Source organism: Sphaeramia orbicularis, chromosome 18 (assembly GCF_902148855.1).
Source record: "Sphaeramia orbicularis chromosome 18, fSphaOr1.1, whole genome shotgun sequence".
In the NCBI taxonomy this organism is placed as follows: Eukaryota; Metazoa; Chordata; class Actinopteri; order Kurtiformes; family Apogonidae; genus Sphaeramia; species Sphaeramia orbicularis.
Window position 1 is genome coordinate 47,193,258 of NC_043974.1, and position 13,360 is coordinate 47,206,617.

The following is a 13,360-nucleotide window of genomic DNA, read 5'->3' on the forward strand; positions in this document are numbered from 1 at the left end:
ATAAGTGCAGACAGAAGTGGTACGTAGAAGCAGAAACAGGAGATAGGACTCAGTGCCTGGACTTCCCCCAGCATTACTGCTCCTAGGGCAGCTTAGACTGAACTGTGGCTTCAGTCTGGTTTGAACTAGCCTGACCAGAAGCTTTTCCAAACAGGAACGTTTTCAGCCTGACCTTAAATGTACAGACTGTGTCGGCCTCTTTAATGTTAGCTGAAGCTGATTCCATAAAACAGGAGCTTGGTAACTAAAGGCTCTAGCTCCTACTGTACTTTTACAGACCCTGGGAACTACCAGTAGACCTGCATTCTGAGAACCAAGGGTTCTGTTGGGATGGTCCGGCACCAGAGCGTCTCTGAGATAAGAGGGGCCCATACCATTAATGGTCTTGTATGTGAGGAGGAGGATTTTGAATCTAATTCTAAACTGGATTGGAAGCCAGTGAAGGGCTTGGAGCACAGGGGTGATGTGGTCTCTTCTATTTGTTCCTGTTAGTAGTCTCGCTGCCGCGTTCTGAACCAGTTGAAAACTTTTTAGAGAGCTTTTAGGACATGCTACGAGAAGGGAGTTACAGTAATCTAATCTAGATGAAACAAACGCATGAACTAATTTTTCTGCATCATTTTTAGATAGACTATTTCTAATTTTGTCTATGTTGCGCAGGTGGAAGAAGGCGGTTCTGCAGGCTTGGTTCATATGTGGTTTAAATAATAGATCTGGGTCAAATAGAACTCCTAGGTTTCTAACTGTGGCGCTGGAGGCTACACTCACAGTGTCCAGAGTGACTATCTGGTCAGTTAGGGAGTCTGTCACATTTTTAGGGCCTATTATAATGACCTCTGTTTTTCCAGGGTTAAGTAAAAGATAATTAGCGCTCATCCAGGTTTTAATGTCACGGACACAGGAACTTAGTTTATCTACTTGTCTGGTCTGGTCAGGTTTAATCGATAAATACAGTTGTGTATCGTCTGCGTAACAATGAAAATTAATGCCACGTTTTCTAATAATGTTACCTAAAGGCAGCATGTATAGTGTAAACAAAATGGGCCCGAGGACTGACCCTTGTGGCACGCCGCAGCTAACTCTGGAATATGTATTCCAGCGCAGTCCTTCTCAGCTTAGATGCTGAGAAGGCCTTTGACTCTGTAAGTTGGCACTTCCTGTATCAGGCAATGGGTCGTTTTGGCTTCTCAGATCAATTCATAAAATGCATAATGGCACTATATTCAAATCCAACTGCAATGATTAAAATAAATGGAGGCTTATCTAACCCTATAAATCTACAAAGAAGCTGTAGGCAGGGCTGCCCTCTTAGCCCCGCCCTGTTCAATTTGTTCATTGAACCCTTAGCCCAGATGATCAGAGAGGATAAGAAGCTACATGGTATTATTATAGGAGGTGTTGAATATAAAATTTGTTTGTATGCAGATGACGTGTTGGTAACATTACAAAATCCAGGTTCTGGGGTACCCCTGCTTATGAATGTCCTCTAAATGTATGGATCTCTATCAGGATACTCACTTAACGTGCATAAAACGCAGGCCCTTTTATTTAATTTTATCCCCACTCCAGACTTAATTGAAAAATATAAATTTAACTGGAACTCATCCCTTATTCAGTATTTAGGTGTGTCCTTGCCAAGGGACTTGACCTCTCCCTTTGCTACAAATTATGAAAAAATTAGTAAAAAAAATATACAAGGATTTGGAAAGATGGGCTTTGCTTCCCCTAGACATTGGTGATAGAATAAGGTCAATTAAAATGGTAATCCTTCCTAAATTATTATATTTATTCATGGATCTACCAGTAGAGGTTCCACTGAAACAATTCCGAGAATGGGACAAGCACATTTCTAGGTTTGTTTGGGGAACAAAAAGACCACAGATAAAGCTCCCTGTTTTACAGCTGCCGAGGGACAGGGGAGGCATGGCCTTACCTTGCCTTAAACATTATTACATCGCAGCCCAAGTAAGATCACTAGTACTTTGGTGTAGTGAGTCCTATACGGCCAAATGGAAAGGCATGGAGTTTTCCTCCACTGAACTTCCATTACCTTCAGTTCTTGGCTGTCTGGACTGCACCAGAGCAGTTCTACAGTTGGACAATTTATGTGAATGTAACTCAATTAAAGTTTGGTTACAAGTGGTCAAGACATTTGGACTTCATAAACAAATTCAGATCCTAAACTGGCCTGTGAGTGACCCGCACTTCTAACCTGCACTACATGACTACAGATTTAGACTGTGGTCTAAACATGGTGGAACTGTTTTCTGCAGGATACTTTCAAAAGGACAGATGGACAGCTTTCAAAACCTCTCTCTCAAATTTGGACTTGGTAAACATGATTTTTTCAGATATCTCCAGCTCCGTGATTACTTTGTAAAGGAAATACAATGTTCTATGACAGAGGCTCCCTCTCATCTAATTCAAATACTGGTAGAAGCCTATAAAGGTTCCAGGAACAAAAACAGCACTGGTAAAATTTATACAGCTTTGAATTCAAAAGACAATCAGATATATTTTCACACAAAAAAACAATGGGAGAGGGACCTGCGAGAGGAAGTAGCAAATGAGATCTGGTCAGAGGGGTGGAAGTCTCAAAACTGTACTACAAACTCACTATCATGGAGGGGTTTGTGTTGGAAATGTCTGGTCCGTTTCTTTATTACACCTGCATGAAAATCACATTCTTCTGGAGTTCATTTTTCCTACTGGAGGGAGTGCGGTTCACTGGAGGCAGATCAAGTACATGTATTCTGCTCCTGTCATGGTGTTGTTGGCTTTTGGGGAGAGATGATTAAGTTGATGTATTCAGTTTTTGGTGTTCATTTTGATATGTCATTGGCTACTTTGTTTTTTAGCATTCCCCCAGAGGAATTATGTGAAAGTGACATATATTTATTTAGAATACTGTTTGCCGCAGGCAAAAAAGCCATCACCAAATACTGGCTTAAAAAGGACCCTCCCTCAATTTCCTTGGTGATAAAAATTGTCAACCAAATCCATGTAATGGAAATGATGACATACAATCTCCGCCTACAACAGCATAAGGGTGTAAAGTACTGGAAAAAATGGGACTTTTTCATTCAATCTGTGGACAGTAAACAGTCTGTAAATGTGTGAATGGACCTGTGACCTGTGACCGTGTTTCTGTTTGTTTTGTATTTTATATTAAAACAATAAAAAATAAAGTACAAAAAAAAATGTTTAGAGACAAACAGTAAAAAAACTCCTGTTAAATTCACTTCAACACAAACAAAACTCAACAAATCTGAAACTGGAAATGTGGAACTAACAGGACTGAGCAGAAGAAAAGACAGAGAAGAAACAGATAGAATTAAAGCTGCAAGCAGCATTGGGCAGGACCTCGCACCGGGCGATCTGCCTCCCCCGTGATGCGCCTGCCCAGCAATCTGCCTCCCGTGACCGTCCACACCTCAGCTCCACTCACACCTCTCCGTCCCCATACCAGTTCCCATCCTTTAGTGTCTGTCCTCCTTACATCTGTACAGAACACCAGTGACCCTCTGCTGAAACCACCATCACCTTTAAAATGAGACTGTTATTTTGGAAACCCTACTGTGTGTATGTGCATTTGTTTTGTATGTGAGAGAAAGAATCAGTTTGAAAAATGAAGTGAAATTGTATGAATAAGTGAGTATAAAAGTGATGATTTATCACATTTAAAGCTTTTATTTTGGAAAAACCCTATTGTGTGAGCATGTGTGTCTGTGAGAAAGAGTACTTTTGAATGAAGAAACATTGTACAAACAGTTGAGCGTTTGGTCCTAAAAATGAAAAGAAGTTATGTAATAGTATGTATTATTTTTAACTCTTTCCCCGCCAGAGTGTTTCACAGTGAGTTACTAGCCAGCGCCAGCCTTTTTGGTCATTTTCACTAAACTTTGAAGGCCTACTGAAAATGTTGTGTTAGGAGTATGGGGACACTGAATACATCAAAAGAAAGAACAGAGCTTCAACTTTTAAACACAAAAAACTATTTTCTTATATCTTTATTCATTCATGAGATATAAACATTTGAATACTGGTAATTTTCAAGAAAAAATGACATTTTGCACAAAAAACTGAGAAAACGTTTTTTTCAAAGATATTATTTCTCAATACAAAACTGATTTTCTTGTTACATTTTTTACTCTTTTTCATTTACAATCAGTTACACTATATTCAAAACCTTAAAATAAAATAATAATAACAACAATAATACAAATAATCTGTTCAAAAATGTCCCAACATTCCCCAAATGTTAGGGAAAACCAAAAACTTTACACCAAACTTTATAAACAAAACCATCTCCAAACGCACCAGATTTCTTACAAATATTTGCATATTTACATACATGCAGGCAGAATTTCATACATACCATATATAAATTCATATAATTTCTTATAAACACTTCCATATTGCTATTTTTTCTCAAAATATAATGCAGAACCAAACACTTTTTTTTTTTTTTTGAGGTAATGTCGGTGTGACTGATTTGTAATTGGTTATGATTTTGACCGTGTGTTTTGTTCAGGCATTATAATGTGCCTTTGAATGGTACACTGTGTAACATTCCCCAAAATGTAAGGGGACACCACAGCCTTTGCAATAATATGATGTCTCCCTGCGCAAACCCTTTCGTACACAAACCCTGCATCGTCTGGTTGGGTGCTGTTTGTTGGGTGTTGGCAGGATGGAAACGAGTGGATGGGCTGCAAAACCGACATCCAATCTCTCCCTGGGGTCAGTTTTGTAAGGTGCTCTAGGGGTCATCTGAGCTGGAGGGTCATCTCTAACTGTGTGAGGGTCATTTTCTTGACCACCAGCCTGTCTCATTGGTTTTTGGCTGGTCCATGACTTTACAACACTTTGAATGAATGCCATTAGAGTGTTGCCTTTGCTGTTTGGGTTTTTTGCTTTGTAGATGATGAAAGCATTGAACAAGCTTATTTCAAACAAATATGCCACAAATTTTTTTGACCACTTGTGAGACTTCCTTACAAAGGGGTAGTATGCAATGTTTTGGTCTAATTTATCCACCCCATTCATTGCATTGTTGTATTCAACAATACAAGTTGGCTTTTGTTTGGTGACTTTCTCATGGTGGCCCTTTTGCCATACCTGGATGTTCTCCATGTTGTTCTGGTGCATTGTTGTCACCATTTTGACCACTTGTTTGTCTCGCCAAGCTAAGACCATGACATTTTTTCTGTGACGCACAACAGGTGTTCCCTCCCTCCTAAGGTTGGCATTTCCAACATCTCGAATAACAGGTGGTTCACCTCTGTTCTTTCTGAGTGTGCCACAGACATGGGTTTTTAGGTCAAGAAGGCGCTCACACAGGCCAACAGAGTTGTAATAGTTATCCATAAACAATCTGTAGCCATGACCTGCTAAGCGGTCAAGAAGAGAGGTGACTGTTTCTCCTAGTGGAGCACTCTCTCCACAGTAGGGTTTTACATTAAAGCAGTACCCTGTTTCTGAATCACAAAGAATGTAGGACTTGATGCCGTATTTTATGGGTTTTTGGGGATTGTACACCTTGAAAGCCAGTCGTCCACGCCACAGAAGCACTCCCTCATCTATACAGATGTTGGTGTTGGGTTGATACATTTCCCTAAATTTACACACAAGGTAATCTAAAACGGGGCGGACTTTGTACAGCTTGTCATTACTGTTTACTGGCCTTGTTTCATTGTCACTAAAATGAAGAAATTTCCAAATAATTTCAAATCTGTTTCGAGACATGACCTTGCAGAAATAGGAAGTAGCTAAAATTTCATCTGCTGACCAATACATTTCTAATTCAGGCTTCCGAATGATACCAGTGAGGAAAAAGAGCCCCAGGAATGTTTTCATTTCTGATACTGTTACTGGTTTCCATGCATGAATACGAGAATGTGGTGAGGTAAGGGTCTGTGCTTGAATACACTGGTTTGCATACAGGTTAGTCTGATTTACAATGTTCTGTACAAGTTCATCAGAAATATACAATTCAGCAAAATCAGCTGGCAGTTCAGAATCAAGAGCTGCAGCTGCATTGATAGGCCCAGGGCTCTGAGTGAAAGGGATATTTATTGGCTGCCAGTCCTTCTCAAGCCATTCATTACCAGGTCCAGGAACAGCACCTAGTTGGTGGTGAGGGGCCCTCACCTGATCACTGGCTGCACCATGCCTTCCTGTTCGAATACATCCTCTTCCTCTTTGCTGTGTTTGATCTGTAAATAATTATATGGACATCTATTTATTTATTTATTTATTTATTTATGAATCTATCTATCTATCTATCTATCTATCTATCTATCTATCTATCTATCTATCTATCTATCTATCTATCTATTGATTCATTCATTTATTCATTCTTTTATCAAAAGTCAAATAAAACAATATCATACTTCTTGCACCTCTGGAATTTGGGAGCCGAGGACGAGATCTGTGGCTTGTGTCCTTCCACTCCGGGTCCAAAGTCTCATTATCAGAGCTCCCACTGTCTTCAAGATGACGATGAGATATCCTTTGTCTTCTCCTGGCAGGCCCGCGAAAAATGTATCTCTTTTCTTCCTCCCGTCTGTGCCTGTTATCGTCTTCCTCTTTTTCCCCATTGTCTCCACTGTCTCCACTATTCCCGTGTACCCCGCTATTCCCCTCTTTTTCCCCGTTGTCTCCGCTGTCTCCCTGATTCCCGTGTACCCCGCTGCGTCTGTCTATTTCCCTGAGGCCGCCGCTGTCACCCTCACCTCCGGGTCCATCCCCTCCGGCATCTCCCTCATCTTCCTCTTCATCATCGTTGTCACTACTACATTCTTCCGATGGTACATCATCTATTGAACTATCAGTGTCTGTGTCCAGAAGTAATTTTAAGGCTTCTGACACAGTGTACATTTTACGCGGAGCCGGCATTTTCGCTCTAAGTGTAATGTCGCTGTGGGATACAGGTGCTTATGTCAAAAAAAACTTTCACGCCCCTCCCTCACTTTCCGGAAGAGTTGCTTCTTTGTTTTTGGACTCAGAAGTATGAAATTAACTGACAACATCCGCAAGGTTCTCCTTTGCAGTATAACAGTGAAAACCCAGATTGACGGAAAATCTCGTCATTGGCGGGGAAAGAGTTAATAGGGGTTTTATTTTGAAAAAATGTTGTCTGCGTACTTTGTAATGTGTGGAAAATGTCCAATATCCACAATAGAATGCAGCAAAACCTGTTTTAAAATGTGAGGGGGAAGAAGAAAAGACGGAAAAAAAAAAAAAAAGAAGTCATTTCTAATGCAGGGTTTGAACCCAGGCCTCCTGGCCCATAGACCACAGCTAATTGCCACTGGGCCATTCTCAGACACAGACTTAGCTGTGCTACTTTGCCTGATATAGGGATTTTGTCATTGTGAAAAGTGAAAGTAAACATAGTCTTCAAAAAATCGCCATAATTCCATAACCGTAGGTCGTATCTGAAAAATTCTTTCACTTTTGGATTCTGCAGACTTGTGGGAATTTAATGAGGTATAACTTTTGTGTCAAAAGCCTGAAATGAATAAGCAGTAATTGCAGAAATGTAGAGTAACTTTCAAAGGCAGATTGCCAACTTCCTGTTGGAGTTAGCTCATGAGTGTCAGTGTATGATTTGTCGGCTCAATCAGACCAACATTTTGGCATTTGTTTCATGTTTCTGTGACATTCCTACTGGCCGCTAGAGAAGATTTTGTGTGTTTTTTAGTACATAGGTGGCGCTACAGAGTCCATTTTGGCACCCAAGGGGTTAATTTTGATATTGAATCAAAGTGTTCACCAGCCATGACATACATGGCAAATTTGGTGAGTTTTGGAGCATGTTAAGGGGGTCAAATGGCAGTCTAAAGTGGAAAAAGTATGAAAATAAACAAATTGTTATAAATCAATAACTGTACATCCTATCTCAAAATTTTTTGCATGTGAGTGTTGTGCTGAGTCCCGTGAACGCGTAGATATGTCACATGTCAGGAAAAACTGCAAAGTGAAAAGTGAGTTCCAAACATCGCAACTTTGCGGGCTTCTAAAAAAAAAAAAAAAACTAAGACAGTTAAGACTAAGCTACGAGATCACTTTTTTGAGGAGGGTTCACTCTATCTTTTGGTGCTATTTAGAAGTCAACGCGACAAACGGTGTCATCGGAATTAGTTTTAAAAATTTTATTTTGAAAGGCATATTGCGAACTTCCTGTTGGAGTTAGGTTAGAGTCCACATGAGGAGGGGCTAAAGTGTCCTGAGGTCTCACATGGTTCCACTCTTTCTGTTTGTTGGTGCTTGGACTGGGTCCATGGATCCACTGGGTCCCTGAGCTCAGGTTGGACTGTGAGTCCACATGGGCCTAATGTGATCCTCCTGTTTCCTGTGTGGACTTGAACAGGCACAGGTTCTTTAAATCTGCAGGTTCTGGTCTCTGGGAACACTCTGATGAGCTGCTCCTGGTCTGGCTCATCCTCTGGGACCTCTTTGTCCTGGGAAACCCTCCACAACCCAGCTCCCAGAATCCTCTGAGCTCACAAACCCCCCCACCACGATAAGGTGGCAACTCCACGGAGGGGAAATGAAGTGAGTCCCCCAAGAGTCCATGAACCTGACCCATCAGAACTGGACCCATCAGAACCTGAAAAATTAGAACCTTTGTACAGTCGGTCAGGTGACTGGGATCAGCTGACAGGAAACAGGACAGATATGTAAACACTGGTCTGGACTCACATGGTCTGACCTGATTCCACCAACATGAGTTTGTTTTCAGGAGGATTTTCTGAGTTTTGCTTCTATGAACCAAGAAAGACCCACAAGCCCACAGAGAGCAACTACAACAACAACAACAGATCCAATCAGTCCAGGTCTTTGTCTACCTTCGTGTCCTCCCTCGTCTCCTGTCTGCTTCCTGTTTCCAGTGGAACCTGCAGAACATCCAGGTGTTTGATCAGAGGTCACAGTATCAGCTGATGTTTGATCAGACTCAGAGGAAACACTGAACTCACCTGGATCTGAGACCTTCAGGACGATGGTGCTGAGGAGTTTAGAGTAAAATTGCTTTTCTTTGTTCCCCAATTCCTGGATCAGTCGACACTCAAACGTTCCAGAGTCGTTTGTCGTCACATTCTTCAGAACCACTGACAGGTCTCCACCCATCAGCTGACTGTGGACCAGATCCACCCGGTCCTGATAGGATGGGTACTGGTAATATGGATAAGGTCTATCATCTCTGTAGAAGAAGACGTACTGATCTGAACCCAGGTCTAGTCTGGTCCACTTTACAGCAATGTCTTCAAAGTCCACACCACCTGGAGCCTCACATAGGAGTGTGACATTATCTCCAACACGAGCCTCGATAGGATCTGAGGGAGGAAAACACAGAGGTCAGAGGTCAACTCCACAGGTCAGAGGTCAGAAACATTTGTGTTGAGGTAAACAATTTCAGGAGTGAGTGCAGAAACCAGCTCCAGGCTCTTCCACAGATCCAAGGCACTGTTAATATGGTACAATCCAAATGGTGCAGTTTCAAACGGATTTGAAATTCAACTCAAACCAAACTTGTGTTCTTTTCAGTTGTTCAGTCAAAGCTCGTGGATCTTCCAACACAGTCTGTTACTGCTCACATTCAGCTCCATTTAAGGAGGCTGGAACTATTTCCACCTTAAATGCTAAATGTTGCCTTTCTTTTGCTGAACACACACTTGTTGCTGCCACTTTCATGTCTGTGGTGGATTATGGGATGTTGTTGATCTGAAAGCCTCCCAGTCCAAACCTCTGTGAGTTGGATCCATTGGAGGTGGATGGACGGACTGAACCACAGGGATCCTTTTCTCTGTCCATGTATTTGATCTGGGCCTCCTTCATGTTTCCTGGTCTACATCCACTGGATTCACTTCAGTCATTATGGTCTGTGCTCCAGGATCTGTTACGTCCTAAAAGTCAGAACACAACTGGGTTTGAACTGTTCAATGTTCTGGTTCCGCTGCCTGGAACCACCTAGGACATGATTTCCAGCGGTCCACCACCTGCTTTGGACTGTCCTCAGTTTGTGGACAGGGTTAATAGATCCACAGAGGACGCTCCCACATCCTCATCCATCTGAAGAACTGCTCATGTCTTTGGACCACTGCTCTGAACCTGTTGACCTGTACAAGCTGCACAGCACAGACAGAAAAGTGGTGCAGAAGGTCCTCAGCGCTGTCGGAGGATCCCTGGTGTTCTTTACTGTGTGGGAAGTACCCATCAGGAGAAAACCATAGCACCATTACCACGGTAACACTTGTTTTAAATGATTTAATCTTGGTGTTAGACAAACAGAAACACTGTTTATTGACCTCTCAAAGGCTTCTGATACAGTTGACCATGAACTTCTTAGTACTGGATTTGATAAGACCGCTTTTAAATGTTTTCAAAGTTCCCTTACAGACAGACGACCATGTGTGACTGTGGGTAACGTTAGTCAGATTATATTCAGGTTACAAAGGGTGTACCTCAAGGATCTATGCTTGGACCTGTTTTATTTTCCCTGTATATTAATGACATTGTACCTACTGTCACCAGCTGTAACATTCATCTTTATGCAGATGACACTGTTTTATATTGTATTTCTGATGCCGTACATTCTGCTGTTGAATCTCTTCAGGACTGTTTCACTGATTTACAGGCTGCTCTCAATAATCACAAACGAGATCTTAATACAGGTAAAACCAAATTTATGCTTTCCACTAAATTGACAAATATTACTTACAATAATCAAACTATCTCCACTAGTAACGGTACAACTATTGAAAGAGTCTCTGAATACAAATATCTTGGAATTTGGATCGACAACAAAATTCCATTGAAATACTATGGATCCAATCTAGTAACTAAACTGAGACAAAAGGTGGACTTTTTAAAAACAAATTGTCCTTTCGTCTTCGTTGCTGGAAGAAACTTTTTTTTTTGTCAGTTTTAGATTATGGAGACATTTTCTACAGGTGTGCACCAGCTCCAACCCTCCATCCACTGGACACTGTTTATCATTCAGCCCTGAGGTTTATTCCAAATGACAGCTCCAACACAGTTCTACAGTTGAATGTCCCTCTCTGTCCAACATTCGTTTCTAAAGCCCTCACTGGTCTTTTACCATCTTTTATTAACTCTTTAGTATCTTTTAATGCATGTGTCTATCACCAAGGTGCTTTCCAAAGCCTCACATTCACACACACTCATACACCAGTCGGTGGCTGCTGCCCTACTGGGAGACATTTAGGGTTCTGTGTCTTGCTCAAGGACACTTCAACATGTGAACAGTCAGAGACAAGACTGGAACCGCCGACTCCTCGGTCATTGGAAGACCTGCTCTACCACCTGAGTCTCAGCCGATCATCTCTTTTGTTTTGCTGGTGTTCAGCATAAGATGGTGGTCATCACACCAAGCTCTAAAAGAAACGATCTCACCATGATACAGGGAAGGGCAGTTATCAGTGTGTCACAGGCTGAAAATAAGAGTACCCTCAGAACATTTGATGACCTGATTGTTCGGCTGCGTGCCTCTACAGTTATTTGTGTACAGTGTGAAAAGTACAGGAGAACTGACACAGCCTCGGACAAGGAAGTAATAATAATAATAATGGATTGGATTTATATAGCGCTTTTCTAGACACCCAAAGTGCTTTACATTATTGATCCATTATTCATTCACTCTCACATTCTCCCTCTATTTACCTTCACTTGTTGACACTTGTTTGTTAAAAACAAATGAAACCATTTGATAGTAAAAGCATTGACACCCATGTAAATTAGCTTTTTTCCAGCAAATGAGGTTGAACAGTATTAAAATCTGAACTAAAATCTGCAAACAGACCTCGTGCATAGGCCTTTGGATCCTCTAAATGCTTACTGATCAGGTGGGTTACACTGATAACACCGTCCTCTGTGCTACGGCCCTGCCTATGAGCAAAGTGGGAGGGGTCAAGACAAGAAGCAATGTCCGATTTAAGCATGTTGAAAAGAATTCTTTCAAAACCTTTGAGGTTAAGACCACAGGTCTGAAGTCACTGTTAAAAGATGAACAAGATACTGTAGGAACAGGAACAGATTTATAAGCACCTGTAATGTTGCCAAAGCATTTTTCTAATACTTTGGTATTTCTTGTTTCACACTGGCAGCTCTGATCACATTCCCACTGGGGGGGGGGGGGTGTTCAGATGATGACAGATCCAAACTCCCTCAGGAGGTAGAAGGGACGTAAGGACAAACACAGCAGTTCTAAATCAGAGTCTCATGAAACCTGTCTGATAGTATATTGTTTACAGCAGCTGTTGCTTTCAAAGACACATAAACCTCCACCTCATGACTTCCCAGATGAGTTATTTCACTGTTCAACTGTCGGCTGTGCCGCTCCGTCCTGTTCAACTGACAACTGAACATTTGAGGTAATGGGCTCCAAGTTTGGACAGATTTTCAGTCTGGACTACAACTACTGATGATGATAAACACTTATGGAGAAATACTGGAGACATGTTCATCTGAAGTCTCAAACTGTCTGAACTATTAGGGTCCAAACACACAAAGAAATGAACCACAGACTAAGAAAAGTGGGTTTAGACAAATATCAGCCCTTATACTTTTTTTTTTGCTTTTGTTCAGACAAGGTTTAGTTTTTTAGATGTTACCTGCTTGACAGTTTCGACTGTGACGTCAGCAGCACGTCGAATGACACTTCTGAGGAAGACTGGAGTCACAGTGGAAACTGTCAAGCAGGTAACATCTAAAAACTAAACCTGGTCTGAACAAACGAAAAAAGAAAAATATAATTACATAAACTGAAGACAAAATGAACATCATTAGACAAATCTGAGCCCTTTAAAAGAAGAAATAACACCAGACAAATCAGTTCACCGATTAAAATTCAATGATTAATCTTTGAATCAATTATGTAAAAATGAAACATTTCTACTGTGAAGAACAGACTTTACCTTCAGAGGAGGGAACCGGAGGAGCCACCACCTGAACCAGTCCACAGAGAAGCAAAAAAAAAACTAACGCCATTTGAGCTGAAGAACTGCATCAAACAAATACCATCTGCACTCAGTCCAATGGTCGAATGAAAAACGAAACAACCACCAGTTCACCTGAAATTGGCTCCTCCCTTTCTCCTCCTCCTCCTCCTCCTCCTCCTCCTCCTCCTCCTCCTCCTCCTCTCTCTCTCTCTCTCTCTCTCTCTCTCTCTCTCTCTCTCTCTCTCATCTGATGGAGCTCTGTTATTGGTGATGTGAAATTCATCCAGTTCAATAAATCAAATTAAATTTTATTTCTATAACTCAGAATCATAACAGTTATCTCATGACCCTTTACACATGGAGCTGGTCCAAACCAGACTGTCCAGCCGTGTCAG

The 13,360-nt window shown here is 41.4% G+C and overlaps 2 protein-coding genes across 6 annotated transcripts in view; both read right to left on the reverse strand.

Moving 5' to 3' along the window:
- The window catches only part of LOC115438577 (myelin-oligodendrocyte glycoprotein-like), a 149,761-nt gene that overhangs the window by 117,609 nt on the left and 18,792 nt on the right, over positions 1–13,360 (reverse strand). Inside the window, exons 1-3 of one of the 4 annotated variants that reach the window (XM_030162279.1) lie at positions 12,942–13,045; positions 9,752–9,911; positions 8,985–9,341 (exon numbers count right to left, since the gene is read on the reverse strand). The exons of 2 other annotated variants lie outside the window; for them this stretch is intronic. In XM_030162279.1, coding sequence (XP_030018139.1) covers positions 8,985–9,341; positions 9,752–9,770 — 376 coding nt within the window. In that variant the 5' untranslated portion in view covers positions 9,771–9,911; positions 12,942–13,045. Of the gene's footprint in view, positions 1–8,984; positions 9,342–9,751; positions 9,912–12,941; positions 13,059–13,360 lie in introns of those variants that run through there. One more of the 4 variants, XM_030162276.1, reaches the window with a different exon arrangement.
- LOC115438569 (piggyBac transposable element-derived protein 4-like) lies at positions 4,458–7,484 on the reverse strand. 2 transcript variants are annotated; one of them, XM_030162260.1, is made up of 2 exons: positions 6,405–7,484; positions 4,458–6,218 (listed from the first exon to the last, which is right to left on the reverse strand). In XM_030162260.1, exons 1-2 carry the CDS (start codon positions 6,898–6,900, stop codon positions 4,531–4,533), a joined length of 2,184 nt encoding a protein of 727 aa, XP_030018120.1. In that variant the 5' UTR covers positions 6,901–7,484; the 3' UTR covers positions 4,458–4,530. The 2 variants fall into 2 exon arrangements, with proteins under 2 accessions (XP_030018120.1, XP_030018118.1); XM_030162258.1 differs by having other exon boundaries at positions 6,396–7,484.

What these genes read in the sequence shown, in the direction of transcription:
- LOC115438569 (XM_030162258.1), bottom strand. Translation starts at nt 6,900, where the DNA reads ATGCCGGCTCCGCGTAAAATGTACACTGTGTCAGAAGCCTTAAAATTA. An exon ending in AAATTCCAGAGGTGCAAGAA is followed by an intron (nt 6,219 to 6,395) that starts GTATGATATTGT and finishes AATTATTTACAG; the next exon opens with ATCAAACACAGCAAAGAGGA.